This window comes from Megalobrama amblycephala, linkage group LG16 (assembly GCF_018812025.1).
Source record: "Megalobrama amblycephala isolate DHTTF-2021 linkage group LG16, ASM1881202v1, whole genome shotgun sequence".
In the NCBI taxonomy this organism is placed as follows: Eukaryota; Metazoa; Chordata; class Actinopteri; order Cypriniformes; family Xenocyprididae; genus Megalobrama; species Megalobrama amblycephala.
This window is the reverse complement of record NC_063059.1, coordinates 43,994,569-44,009,710: the sequence shown is the minus strand read 5'-3', so window position 1 is coordinate 44,009,710 and position 15,142 is coordinate 43,994,569. Positions and strand designations below refer to the sequence as shown.

At 36.7% G+C, this 15,142-nt stretch overlaps 1 protein-coding gene and 1 pseudogene across 5 annotated transcripts; both read right to left on the bottom strand.

The window, feature by feature from the left end:
• Nucleotides 1–633, bottom strand: part of LOC125249074 — a 31,926-nt pseudogene extending 31,293 nt beyond the window's left edge.
• Nucleotides 634–1,642: 1,009 nt separating this feature from the next.
• Nucleotides 1,643–11,669, bottom strand: LOC125249075. Of its 5 annotated transcripts, none has more exons than XM_048161264.1 (6): nucleotides 11,385–11,669; nucleotides 10,130–10,280; nucleotides 5,941–7,024; nucleotides 5,678–5,833; nucleotides 5,240–5,332; nucleotides 1,643–2,841 (listed from the first exon to the last, which is right to left on the bottom strand). In XM_048161264.1, exons 3-6 carry the CDS (start codon nucleotides 6,997–6,999, stop codon nucleotides 2,548–2,550), a joined length of 1,602 nt encoding a protein of 533 aa, XP_048017221.1. In that variant the 5' UTR covers nucleotides 7,000–7,024; nucleotides 10,130–10,280; nucleotides 11,385–11,669; the 3' UTR covers nucleotides 1,643–2,547. The 5 variants fall into 5 exon arrangements, with proteins under 5 accessions (XP_048017221.1, XP_048017223.1, XP_048017222.1 ...); XM_048161266.1 differs by having other exon boundaries at nucleotides 10,130–10,237; nucleotides 11,385–11,428; XM_048161265.1 differs by lacking the exon at nucleotides 11,385–11,669 and having other exon boundaries at nucleotides 10,130–11,361.
• Nucleotides 11,670–15,142: the final 3,473 nt, after the last annotated feature.

The window sequence follows — 15,142 nt, the reverse complement described above, 5'->3', positions numbered from 1 at the left end:
TTGTTGGTGTCAGCCTGACTAATTTCCAAACAGCGTTTGTGAAAATCTACTTACCCCCCCTTTAAAGAGGGCGCGGTGTGTTTGGACAGAGGACGAGAGTTCTTCATTAAACGCATAAAAGACAAAATTATTACGGAACTACTGGATTATAAACATAAAAAAATAAATAAAAAATAAATAAAAAAAACGCCACAATTTGAATTTATCAAGACCTCAAAGGTATCTGCAGGAGGGAGAAACACCTCATAGTCGCTCCTACAAGGGGCTTTTCATAAATGCTTGGATAACACGCCTATGTCTCCTTTGATTAAAAATAATGGCTAGCCCAGTGGCTGGGATATAAATGACTTATCGCGAGGAAAAAAGTCGTTTTAGTTAGTTGCATAACATCACTTAAAATGTCCTGCAGAGATTCATATTAATATGAGGAAGTCTCCACACATGAACACTCACCTCGATCAAACTTTTACAAGATACAACTTCTCAAATCCTCCAGCTTTAACATCAAGATACACGGAAATTCCTGCATAAACTTTGATAAACGTTTCTAAACACGTTGTTGTTCTTTTTTCCCGTATTGTATTGGTATCTTGCCAGCTTAAAATGGCGACTGGAAAAGTTTTTTTTTGTTGTTTTTTTTGACCAACATCCTCATCCTCCTCTTTATTCATATACTGTATGAATCATGTACACTAATGGTCACCCTTTTGTTAAACACAATCCTTTAATCCACTAAATAAACTAGGCTACTTCATTATAGAGAAAAATATATTTAAATAAAAAGAGAAAAATATTTGTCACTATGTCTATGACAAAGAAAATAGTAAACTAACTGAACGTATAATTCAGCAGCAGAAGTAATTTATGAATTTTTTTGTTGCAATTTTAATCTGAAAATTGTATTAAAAACAATTAGTCTATTTATTCTTATAAAATGCATTCATGTATTCATATAGCTACTCGACAAATTTGCTATTAATATAAATTACGGTGACCATATTTTGATTACCGAAAACCAGGACACTCGGCCCGGCAATGAGATACTCAAATTATACTCGAAGTTTACTCAAATATGCCTTATAATTTCAATACATTTAAAGTATGCCTCCTCTGTATGTTTAGAAAATTGTAATATTACAAAATACTATCTATAACCAAAGACTCTGAGGTTACTCAACATGTTTTATTATGACAAGTTTCAAAAATAACGAATAAAATAATGATAGAAATAATGTCTCTTCTGTATTAGAAAAATAAATACCTAAAAAAATACCTCTGCTACACTGTAAAAACTAATCTATAGAATTTACCCAATAAATGTGAGGTAACAATTTGCATCGACTTTGGTGGGGTAGATTTAATCCCATATATTGAGTATAAACTATCTGAAGTAAAAAGCTATTAAATGCTTGCATAAATTGGGTAACAATACCTCACATTTATGTATATATTCAACAGCTACTTACTCATTAAAATTAGGTAAAAATTATCTCTTCAAATCAAAGTTAATTAATATCAGTTAATAACAATTACTTATTCAGAGAAGGTAAAATTTACCCCCCACAATAAAGACATTCAGATGGTTCATCAGATCAATGTTTTTAATCCAAAAAATCCTATGAAACACTCAAAATATAGTGCAGCACAACAGCTTTAACAAACATGTCAAGTAATGAACCTGTTTTATAACTCACTGATCTATCAAATGTTGTTTCAATAATGTTGGATAATAAAACATATCCCTGTTTTAGGACATCCAGATCAGAGCGGAAAAGAGAAGTGAGGAGAGAAGGGAGAAGAGAAAATGAAAGGAGAAGTGAGGAGATCAGAGCAGTGCTGGATGTCCAATCACATTAAGATTTTGTTGTATCTAAATTCTTAGACTAAACTCTTTGTGTCTCTTCAGATTTACACAACAGTGACTGACCAAATCTGTGGTCCAGGTATTCATATAACAAATAACCGAACAGCCTTGTTTATATGCAGCAATGATGCACCAAATTATCAAAAAACACAGAATAAAGTGCTAGATAAAGTACAACAGCTTCACACAACAATGAACGAATTGACTTTTTATAACTCACTAAGAACAGTTTCAAATGTTGTTTCTGGATAATTGGCTACTGCAAACAACACATGCCACTTATTCTATTTTAAAAATCAAAAGCACACACACAAACTCCACATGGTTGTTTCTGTGCATGTACAGTATCAAATATCTGGATAAAGATATTTCTTTAGTTTTTGAGCTTGCTCTCACTCTCAAAAGATAGGATGAGAATAAAAGAAACAAACAAATGGGGAGGGAAAGAGGGTAGAAGGAGAGATCAAAATTCTTCAGGCCACTTTCTATTGGTATTCCTTTTCTGTCAATCTGGGGGAAATCACAGAGCAATGGAGTGGGCTGAGAGAGAGTGGATGGATCTGTGTCTGTGTGTGGAGCAAATAAAGGAAAAGAAGAAAAATATAAAACTACACTCCATTACAACTCCATTAAAAGTATGTCCAGACAAAAGATCCTCTTCGAACAACAGGGGAAATGTGTGTCTACTGCATGAGCTTATTTTTGAGGCTGTGGACCTTTTTCAGTAGTTTTGCCCCGTCAATTTCCAAAAAAAGTTTTTGAAAAGCTTCAAACGTGTTCTTCAGCTCCTTTGGATATTCGATGTTGATTGCATAAATGAGTCCCATCAGCAGTATGCATGCCTTTGTTCGGCTTCCACATCCTTCCATCACTTGGTTTCCCTCGATCACAATAGACAAATCTGATGGATCCTCCTCAGCCATGACATTGTGCTTAACAATCACCTTCATCGTTTTGTCTGTGTAGTCCTCACATTCCTACATGTTAAAAAGAAACAAACAAAAAGCATACACATTTTTATTTTATTTAAGATGCTGTTTCAATATATTTCAGTTTATCTAAAAGGAGAGCAGAGGGGGAGTGGAAGGCAAAAGGAGAAGGTGGATACGAGAGGAGAGGAGAGGAGAGGAAAGGAGAGGAGAGCCCACATGGAAAGAACCTATATGTGGATATATGCACATATATGCAGCATATATGCACATATATGATAATATATATGCTGCATATATACTGCATATATGCCGCATATATGCAGTATATGTCTTCTATATAGCTAATGGCAGGATCTGGTCATTTTGTAGCTCATATCTAATTTTTGACTGTCATACATGATGCCTTAGCTCATATTTTCTATTATCAAGGCAAAAACTAAGAATTAACGAAAAAAAATTATGCAAGAATTTATGTATGTGCAAACACGTGAAATTGGTCCCACATGGAAAAAACCTATATAAACATATGTTTCAATATAGGTTTTTAATATATGTGACATAAAATTGGCCGTTTTCCTATATTATATGTACATATGTACACACGTTACGGGTGGTGTTTGCAAAGACGAGGCAGTCACGGAAATCCACAAGATGGGTACTTTAATGAAACGAAGGAGCATAACAACAACCAACACATACAATGTAACATTTAGAACAGACAAGGAGTGAAGGGAGTGAGTCCATATATATATAGGGAGTGCTAACAAGGAAGTCCAGGTGATGATGATATGTGATGATGGGGAGATGACGAGGGAAGTGAGTGCAGGTGTGGAGAACAGGAGGATCATGGGAATTGGAGTTCTGGAGACAAGGGATCTGTGACAACACATATATATGTACACATACAGTACAGTCCAAAAGTTTGGAACCACTAAGATTTTTAATGTTTTTAAAAGAAGTTTCGTCTGCTCACCAAGGCTACATTTATTTAATTAAAAATACAGTAAAAAACAGTAATATTGTGAAATATTATTACAATTTAAAATAACTGTGTACTATTTAAATATATTTGACAAAGTAATTTATTCCTGTGATGACAAAGCTGAATTTTCAGCATCGTTACTCCAGTCTTCAGTGTCACATGATCCTTCAGAAATCATTCTAATATGCTAATTTGCTGCTCAATAAACATTTATGATTATTTTCAATGTTGAAAACAGTTGTGTACTTTTTTTTTCAGGATTCCTTGATGAATAGAAAGTTCAAAAGAACAGCATTTATCTGAAATGCAAAGCTTCTGTAGCATTATACACTACCTTTCAAAAGTTTGGGGAATTTTTGAATTTTTATTTTTATTATTTTTTAAAGAAATTAAAGAAATGAATACTTTTATTCAGCAAGGATGCATTAAATCAATCAAAAGTGGCAGTAAAGACATTTATAATGTTACAAAAGATTAGATTTCAGATAAACACTGTTCTTTTGAACTTTCTATTCATCAAATAATCCTGAAAAAAAATACTGTACACAAATATTTTGTACAATTGTACACATTAAATGTTTCTTGAGCAGCAGATCAGCATATTAGAATGATTTCGGAAGGATCATGTGACACTGAAGACTGGAGTAATGATGCTGAAAATTCAGCTTTGCATCACAGGAATAAATTAATTTGTGAAATATATTCAAATAGAAAACAGTTATTTTAAATTGTAATAATATTTCACAATATTACTGTTTTTTACTGTATTTTTAATTAAATAAATGTAGCCTTGGTGAGCAGACGAAACTTCTTTTAAAAACATTAAAAATCTTAGTGGTTCCAAACTTTTGGACTGTACTGTATATATACACATATATATACACATATATGTACATATATGTACATATAATATAGGAAAACGGCCAATTTTATATATGTCATATATATTAAAAACCTATATCAAAACCTATATTGAAACATATATGTTTATATAGGTTTTTTCCATGTGGGAGTAGGGCTGGGCGATATATCGCATGAGACTGTCACGCGCATTTCGTCAGTAAAGCCGGTACCCTGGTTACCGCTAAATCGCCATCACCTGCTTTCAAATGGAGCGGCATTTAATAGACAGAGCCGTAGATCACTGACAAGCCACGCAAAATCGGGTTCATTATCGAAGGCGATTCATCTGCGATAATGAACGCGATATTGCGTAGCTTGTCAGTGATCTACGGCTCTGTCTATTAAATGCCGCTCCATTTGAAAGCAGGTGATGGCGATTTAGCGGTAATCAGGGAACCGGCTTTACTGACGAAATGCGCATGACAATCTCATGCGACATATCGCCCAGCCCTATGTGGAGAGGAGAGGAGAGGAGAGGAGAGGAGAGGAGAGGAGAGGAGAGGAGAGGAGAGGAGGATCCCTTGAGTTAATCAAAAATCTGTTATCAATATGACATACCTGGCAGTCATGGAAAAGATCTTCTTGTCTTTCACCGAGGTAGTTAATGAGGCAGCAGACAACAGCATCTCTTTTTTTATCAATGTTCTGTGTCTGTAGGGAGATACAATTTAATGATAAGACTGTTAGCGGTGTGGGGAGTGATTTACATATACTAAGACCGAATTCTGGCCCTGCAACAGACTGGCGACCTGTCCAGAGTGAACCCTGCCCCTTCGCCTGATAAATGCTGGGTTGGCTCAAAAATCTTGTGACCCGAACGGACAAAGCAGTAAAGAAAATGGATGGATAAGACCGAATTCACACATTGATGTTAAAAGGTTTAAGTTGGTAAGGAGCTCAACTTTGCGCACAACAAAGCAACTGTTTACAAATTACTTTACTTTTAATTCACTCATATCAATAATTACATATTTGTGAAAAAATAAAATAACATACGTCATTTAAAGTGTCCAGCAGAGGACGCATCTTGCAACCAGCTGCTCCTCCTTTGGCACGCATTAGCCGCAAAAGACCTGGTGTGTACTCATCGAGCTTCCTCATGAATGTCTCCTCCAAGGAAACTGTTGTGATGCGTCTAAACTCCTCCTTGATCTAGGAAGTAAAAGGACCAAAAATTACATTTTAAATTAAAGACCAGCTCTCATAGTAATCACATGAATGTATCCTAGTGGGAAGAAAAAATTACAAGACATTCTCACCTGAGCCTCAGTGAATAATGCTGGCCACCTTTCTTTAAACACACCCACAGAGGGGCTGAGGCTGACCACTTCAACTCTTCGGCTAGAGAAGGTTTTATTCATTTTATCTGCAATTATCTTTGCATTGTTTTTCTTTGTAATTTCAAAAATTAATTCAAGCCTCTCTTTCTCCAGAGTCTCTTGGCTTTCACCAGTAGGGTGCGGAGGGAGGTAATTAACCTCTGCTTTTTTGGGCTTTTTTACATTTTTCGAAGGCACTGCATCACCCGGATGCTTCCTTTTTAAGGTGTTGATTTCAATTTCCGGGTAAGAATATTTTCGAGATCTTAGCTTGGCACGGTAATTGTGCATCTTGTTTTTTATGCGCTGCTGCCAGCCATATAAGCCTGCAAATGATCCCGGCTCCCTAAGACACGGAAACTTAGAAACCAAGGCTTCAGCCACTGAGAGGATTTGCTGATTGGTTGGGTAAGCAGTGTAAGAAAAAATTACTTTTGCAAGCTCTTGCATTATTGCTGATTTAACACTGGCATCCATGAAGTGTCTTCCAGTGGCATCATATGAGTTGTTTGCCTCTGCGAGGATGAGTTCTAGGTCTCGGGAAAACTCCGGTACTTGGAATGGCACTGGCCATGCAGCAGAGCGACATGAATCAGGGAGAATAATGGTGTCACTGGAACTTGACGATGCGTAGTTTGACACCTCTGAGGATGCATCATGATCTGCAGGGCAGATGTCCGTTTCAGTAGTACTTGCAGGATAGGTGCTCACTGAACTCAATGTAGATGATTCAAGTACTGGGTGTAGGTCAAGGGTTATCGTCGGCTCTTTTAGGATCACTTTAACAGTGGCCTTGTCATACAAGTCAGCAGTTGAGGTGACACTGAAAAACTCATTGTCAAAGTGTTTGTCTTGGTATAGTAGTCCAATTTCCCCATGCAATTGAAAAGTTTCAGTAACTATGGAAACAAGATCTTCCACTGTATTTGGAATTCCTGTTGGAAGTTTCAGCTTTTGAATGTTGTGTTCTTCTAAAACGACTCTTAAATGGACCGCCATTGTTGTTTGGTGTGTGTTTCCTCAGCTGTAGAGACAGAGAAAGAAACGAAATTGAGACAGGTTATTAATAGTTGATGAGCTTACTTGCATAGGTTTGCTTCAATATTCTTCTGCCAAAGCAATAAACAGATATTTAGTTCAGTGGAAATTTCAATAAATAATCTTTGATTATCATTATTATTTTAAGAAGAGGTAGATGAGGAAAGGAGGAGAAAAAAGGAGAGTAAGTATGCATCACATTTTCCCATTTTCTGTGGCAATCATCCCCGTTAAATAAACATTACAATAAATAAATAAGACAGGATTCCTGGCCATACAGCTGTTAAGTAATTGTTTCAATATCTACTTGAAAAGTGCACACATATTTGATATGACAACATAAATAAAATCAACCCATTACACTTACTCTTATGTGCAAATGAAGTGTTTAAGGGTCACCATACGGCCATCTGCTGCATTGTATGCAGCCAAGGGGTATGTTTCTTTTAATTCAGAATGTTTAAGGATTTCTGTCTCTCCTGTTGGCTCTACTTTGAAACTCCTCAGGTGTTCACAATACCAACCACTAAGCAATTTCAGAACAAAGACAGGAGTTTCACGCACAATGATTATTTGCTGGATTTCTCCAAAGTCAGGTAGGCCTCCTGTTGAGCCAAACGGCAGCACCATGCCAATATTATAGTCTGTGCCTAAAATGGTTGCTTTATTTGTCATGTTCACAAACTCTTCCCCAGGGAACTTCCTTGCGAAGGACTCCTTAATGCCATCTTTAAGAACATCAACTGCCACAAGAGTCCTCTGGGACACTGACAGTGCTGGCCTTTGGTTGTTGCAATTGTTGGTATGATACGCAATCATTGATTGGTGTTTTCTTGCCATTGTCATGAGAATGTTTCTAAAACACCCAGTCTGCCTCACAATCCTTTTAAAGAATCGATGTTTGGCTTCAAACCGCATAGTCCAGAAATGTACCAGTGGCCCGTAAACAGTTGTAAGCCATGGATAATGCTCGAGAAAGTGGTGTTTTGGTCGAACTTTCTCCTCTGGGAACACTTCAAAATATCTGTAACGGTGTTCTGAGATCTTACTTTGCATGTATCCTATTGTCTCATCTGTGTGGAGAGGAGCCATGACAAGCTCCACAACATCTTTAAGGTTCATCAAAACCTCCCAAGCAGGCTCATCTTCTGGGACTTTGTCACCAATCATGAGTGGCATCATTCTCAACAAACACCAGTTTTCGTGTGCGTTACCTCCTACGCTTTTTCGTAAGTTGAAATGCGGGGCAATGGGTTGTGGACAGTTTCTTTTGTCACTCCATTTGTAAGGAAAGCAACGTATGGAATGGTTGAGCTCCTGAAGAGAGATGTATTTCTTTCTGATTAACACATCAAGACAGAGTGATATTTCCACAGGTACAATTCCTTCGAGCAAATCATGCAAAGCATCAGGGGGATAACCTGATATAGCATGAAATTTACTGAGTCTGTCTGAGATGGGACACTGTCTTTTAACTCCGCAGTGGTGACCTTCTGCTGGATCAGACAGTGCTGCTTTGACATGCATGGCATAGTTGGACTTAGTCCGTGGAGGAAACAGTCCTTCTCCTACTTCATGCTCCTGGATCTGTGACCGTTCTCCAATGCAAAAGCGACAGAAATGTGAAGCTGAAAAGCTTTCAACAAAGCCACCTATTGAGTGAGCACCAAGATTGTCAGCGACTACAGCAAGTACAGTGCCCTTGACCACTTTGCCCAGACTTGAAACAAAAATACCTTCATCTTCAAAGGACTTCAAATCTCTGAGCAGTGGGTCCAAAACCTTTGCATAGCCATACTGGTTGACATCATTTGCCTTGCACAAAATGGTTAAGTAAATGGAAGTCAGTGTAGATCTCAATGTGGCATGTATGTCTGCGAACACCCAGTACACTGCTGTGACTTTATGCTTCTTGCGGGATGTTCCCAGAGGGTTGCATATCTCAAAGTCATCTATATATAATATGAGTGGGAGTTTAAGTTCATCCTCACATAAAAAGCTGTTTTCTCTTAGTAAAGATCCATCATTAAACGATTTGTATCCAGAAGAGGCATCAGATGTCTTTTTGTTTTGTAATATTGTGTTTTGAATGTGGCTGTTGTTCACAAGTTGAGATAATAATGGGAGGATTGGTATATACTGAAATGATTTTTTCTCTGTACTATCAAGTATGTACTCAACTGGTTCAATCGATGAGAGATGCTCCTTACTAAATTGCTCTCTCCTGAACTTACTGCTGAAAGGCCCATCCACTCGTAAAGCAGCACAGACAGGGCTTAGCTGGCAAAGGTCTTTGACCAGTTCTGATATCACTGAGTCTTCAAATGTACAGCCATGTTTTCTCAAAGTACTCAGAATGATCTCTTTAATGACGGGGCCAGATGCAGACGCTGTAAGGAAATGAAATTCCTCTACTAGTTCATTAATGCATGAATTTGAGACATTAAAAATGTTCTCCATTTTCAGGAGGAGCAACCCCACTCTTTTAGTAATAATTTTGTTCAAGTCCTCATCCTCCTCAAGGACTAAGCCACAGTCGTTTTCATCCTCAACAAAATCACTTTCTTCATCCGGGTTGTTTTGGTGTTGATAAAGAACATTAGTCTTGAAATCTTCCAACAAATGTGGGTTGTGTTTTCTACTCTTGTGGCTGTGGAATGTTGTATATTTGTTGGTCTTGTAATCACAACCCTCAAAAACACATGTCACAGTTTCAAATTTTTTTAGATGGCCACCAAGATGTTCAAAAAAATGCCTCTCATTGTCAAAAGAGCATGAATTACAGACAATGCATGTAAACAAAATGTTTCCTGGCTGGGTTGACTGAGAATGATGCCTTGACAAATGTGTCCTTAATGCACCCCATGTCTTGACTGTGCAAGGACAATCTGCATAGAGGCAGGGTATGGAGTGGACTCGACCTAAATGCTCATGTATTAGTCTGCTGTGTTTCAGCAGGTCCAATCTTTTTGATGTTGTGAATTTGCACAACTTACATTTCCAGTTCATTTTCCCATAACTGAGGACTTTAGTTAAGGTAACTATACCTTTAAGGACAATGTGATTTATTTTATTTGGAAAACTTGCATACCTGTAAAGGATACACTTGTGGTGGGGATGTGGGTGGATGTGTCAACACTAGAACTGGTAACAGTGGTCTATCAGTGAGTCTCTGCTTGTGGAGGACAGACAAGAGGAACTGAAGAGAGGGCAAATAGTGAGTGTCCACATACACAGACTGCCTACAACAGAAATAAAAACAAAAATTACACAAAACAAATTATCAGACATGCACCTGGGTTAGATTTTGTACAGATGATTTTGGGTTTACCTCAATATAATGCAAATAATCACCCCCTTTGGTTATTCGGGTGGGTGTTTAATATGCAAAATGGATTATAACCCCAGACGTTTAAAAGAACCAGGCGGCTATTTGCAGACCGGTGATTAATTGGGGAAATATGGTAGTTTATCAGTGCTCCTCTGATCTGGGCAGTCTGTCTGTCTGACAAGGGACGGTCATGCAGAAATAACAGACTGTGTACTGACTTAAATAAAGGCATTGCAATTACATATATTAATATTCATACTTCATATAATTAGCTTCATAGATGTAATGTGTTTCATAGAACATATTACAAAATTATGAAAACATTTATTAAGCACTGATGTTCTAACAATAACAAATATAATATAAAATCAATTCTAAAATGTTGTACGTGATCCCACAATTCCTTAAAAAACTTAGGTGCAGCAACAGTTGGTGTTTTCACACACACTCGTGGGATACAGTGGTAACGTTACTATGTTTTTATTTTTAATCCTGCGCCCATTCAATATATTAGAAAAAGCTGGCTTTGACTAGTTTCTAACCTTAAAACCAGCGGTCAGACACAGTCATGCATGCTGACCAATCTTGTAAAAAGCACACCACGACGGCATTTCAACTTACCGGCAGTAAGGACGGTGAAAGCCCGGGACACAACAAACCGATGGCAAAGAACTAGCAGCGACGAAAGCAGATGTGCCGTTGCGTGTCAACGCATTCTCATCCTAGCAACGGCACGTCTGCTTTCGTCGGGGTCAATTTGTTTATTTGAACACATCAAACCGACGCATGGAACACAATAAACCAAGTTGCCTGACCGACGGTCCGACGTTGTCCGACGTGGCTTGATGTGTCCCGGGCCATGGTGACGCCAGCGACAGATTCAAACTTTAATTTCAAGTAATGGCATGTTAAACAAACGAAAGCCGAATACAAGTGAAGTGTAATATCTCATAATTAAATATATATATATATATTATATATATATATATACAGCACTCCTATGTAAATAGCTTACCTTCACTTCTGCTGTTCGATGGCAGCCAGAGAGAGGATCCAGCGTCGTCCACACTCACTCAAAAACGCGGGCTGACGCATGCGCAATTTAAAGCAAAAAAAACTCACAGTTTGGGGGTATATTTTACTGCATTTTTCTATGTGATGGTTCTTACTGTTGACGAATGGGTAGCATATGTAGAATTTACCCATTACTTTAGAATTCGTTGGCTGGCTGCAATAATCATGTACATTTTATATGGTTTCCACAGATTATATTTACCACTCTCCAAAATCACTTTTTTCAGTGTATATTAGCAATCCAAATTTAACAAAAAATAGCACAAACTTACAAAAACTAACAAAAAATATATCTTTAGTTTTCTTCTTCATCCTCGTTTTCCTCTTCATCCTGTTTTTCTTCCTCATCCTCCTTGTTTGCCCATCTATATTTTGCTGTAGAGCTGATCTTTCCCAGCAGTTTTTTGTTACTTAACAAATAAGCATGAAAGTTATAAAGAAATTTATATAGGCCTATCAGCTGTTACATCGCAAGGTACAAAGGAAGAGCACAACGAGCTGAACTCATTGTAGATGATAGCTGAAGGTTGCTCTGCTGTTACACGAAGTATCTGTTATTCAGTTACAGACGACTGCACAAATCATGCATACTAATGAAAACATTATAAACTTTTACCTAGAAGTAGTAAACAACTGGAGTTTAGGCATAAGTCAGCCGTGACGCTGAGAATATAGTTACCTTTATGGAATAATCCACAAATGTTTTGAGATACAATGTGAACTAATATTCTCAGTTGCACGTGCAATCGCGCATGTCTGCGAAACTCATTTATATTAATGCTCCATCTTCGGAAACTGAAAATCTCGTAACACCGGTCAATTTATTGGCCCAAGTGAAAAACAATGAAAACAAGGACATTTTCATCACTTCATAAAAAAACAACCAGGACGGCCAGGACATGTCCTGGGAAAACAGGACGTTTGGTCACCCTAATATAAATGTAATGTATTGTAATACATTAGTAGTTGCTAACATGATTTAGCACAATGCTAGTATGAGTTAACATGTTAGCATGATTTAGCATTTTTCTGACATGATTTTACATGTTGCTAACATGATAATACTGCTAACTTGAATTGGCACGTTGTTAACATCAAATTTGTTGTTAACAGCAAATTTTAGCATGCCATGGACAGTTTATCACCCCCTCTCCTTCACCTTCAATATAGAAAATATATAGAATTTTTTTAATAAGTTCATGTTCATAAACATTGAGGGGTTAACCCTGAATCGATGCTTATAAACCAAGGTGCAGTAATTGTTCAAGCTATTTCTAATCCTGACTTTTTCATTATTTCTCTGTTAGGTTAATCCACAATATAAATAAAAGAAGAAAGATCTTGAAGATTTCTTGAAAGATAAAAGGGCTGATTTTTATTTATTACAAGAAATCACACAGTTGAAGGGCTGATCACAGTTTTTGGAAGAGTCAGTGGGACATTTTCTTGAGTCATATCTGTTTTTCAAATAGATCAGCAGGGGTCGCTATTCTCAAACTGCAGACCTGTCAACTAAACACATGAATGACAAAATTATACTTGGGGGTGATTATAATGTGTCCCACATAACTGAGATAGATGGCCTCACAAAGGTGTAAAAGATGATGTTAGTAACAAGATTGTTTCTGGGTTATGTAATAATTTAAGACTTGATGTATAGATATATCATGTATGTAGATACAAGACATCATCCAAGAGTTTGGTGTCCGATGTGATAAAACAGATTAAACAGAGGAAGAAGCTGAAAATATCATCAAATTACAAAGGGGATTTAAATGAACATTATGAAGTAAAGGCAAAAGCTGCTTTAATTTGCTCCAGAAGGAAGTGGCTTGAGCATGGTGGAAAAACCTAAGATATTTTTGGAAAAAAGAAATGGTGAATTATTAATAAATTACATATAAATAATACTGTCACAGATAATTTACTTACAACTTCAAAACATCAAATCTTTGTATTCAAGCTCTGAAACACAGAACTCCTTAACTAACGGGCCGATATTTGGTAATGCGATATATGCACAATATTGTTATCGGGGGCACTTCAAAATAATGTAAATAATAATTTTAATTGCAAATAATTAATTTTTATAATGCATTTAAGAATACTTTCCCCATCATCAACCGTAAACTGCACAACACGGCTGTATTCTGCGTCAAAGGGACACACGCTCAGATGTAAAAAAAAAACAACCTGGGGTGCGTTTCCCAAAGCGAACTATGGTCGCAAGTTCTGCCATTACCAATAGAGTTCAATGGGACTTACGACCATAGTTGGCTAACGATGCTTTCGGGAAACTCACCCCTGCATGAGACCATGCGCTTAAAGAAAGTGCGTGTTCACTCTCTGACAGCAGAGGGTGCTGATGGAACAGCAGAAATGCAGCGGTTACCCCGGAAACCCCGCAAACAAAGCAGCTATGCTAGTAAAGTTTTAAAAAGCTTCAAACAGACATTAATTTGTTTGTAATCTCAATGTTGTTCATCACAGCACCAAATACTTAATACTTAAAGACTTAATAGGCTATTTATTTTCAAACTTAAACATTTTTATATTTTAATCTGGACTACAACATGATTAGAAATGCTCTGATTGTTATTGTTCAGTAAAACTTTGAGATGTACAGCTTCATTAGTTAACATGTTAATTCATTATTACCAAACTGACAATGAAAAATACTTATATTAAGCATTAATTATTCTTAGTTAATGTTAATTTGTTAGTTACTGTTTAATAGCATTACTAAAATCAAAAGAACTTATTTAATGGAGCGGAGATAAAACTTACAATGATCAGTTGTGTTTCTTAACTAACATTAACAAAAAATAATACTTTCTGTAACAAATGTAGCTTCTCAATCTTAGTTAATGCATTAAATAATAAGACCTTATTGTAAAGTGTTTCCTGTTGTTCTTTATAGCCCAATTCTTTTGCACTTTAATCTGTTTGAAAATTTTACTTTATATATTTTTGGTGTGTGTATTGTATTATTGTATTTAAACATTCAGAGTTTTTTTTTTTATTACAAAAAGAGTTCTTAAACTTGTTATACTATCACAACACTTTTTTTTTTGCAACTTATTTCAATATCGTGATAATACCGTATACTGTGATAAAAGCTTCAGCAATTAATCGCAACATGAAAATTTGATACCGTCACATGCCTATCCTTAACCTGTTAACCTTCACCAGGACACTGACACACTGGATTTATACATGTTTAAATCAGTTCAAAGTTAATGTACATCATTAAAAAGATCTAAGACTCAAACTTCAGTATTTGACCTCCATTTTATTCTGAGAGACTTATAGTCATAGTTGTGTCTTAATCTGTGTCAGAAGTTATGAAAAAAATGTGTCGATACCTTTAATATGAATTATGAGAGTACCCTGCAAGCAATAACCGTCATTTCAATGTCAAGTTTAACTTTAGACCCGATACAGTCCGGCTATGAGTAACCCACTGCTAGCCAAAATAACCTTGAATTTGGTCACATGTCATTTTTGCCAAAATAACTTGTAAGATGTATGATAATCCATCATGTAAGCAAAGCCAACAGTGATTACAAGGTGTCTGGTTTCATTTCTTTGACATGTTCTGTGCGTATAGCCATGATTCAGCTCTGAATTGGACAGTTTGTGTGCAGTCTGCTTTTAGTTCACCTGGTGAAATCGAGCTCTGATTCAGAGCAAGCAATG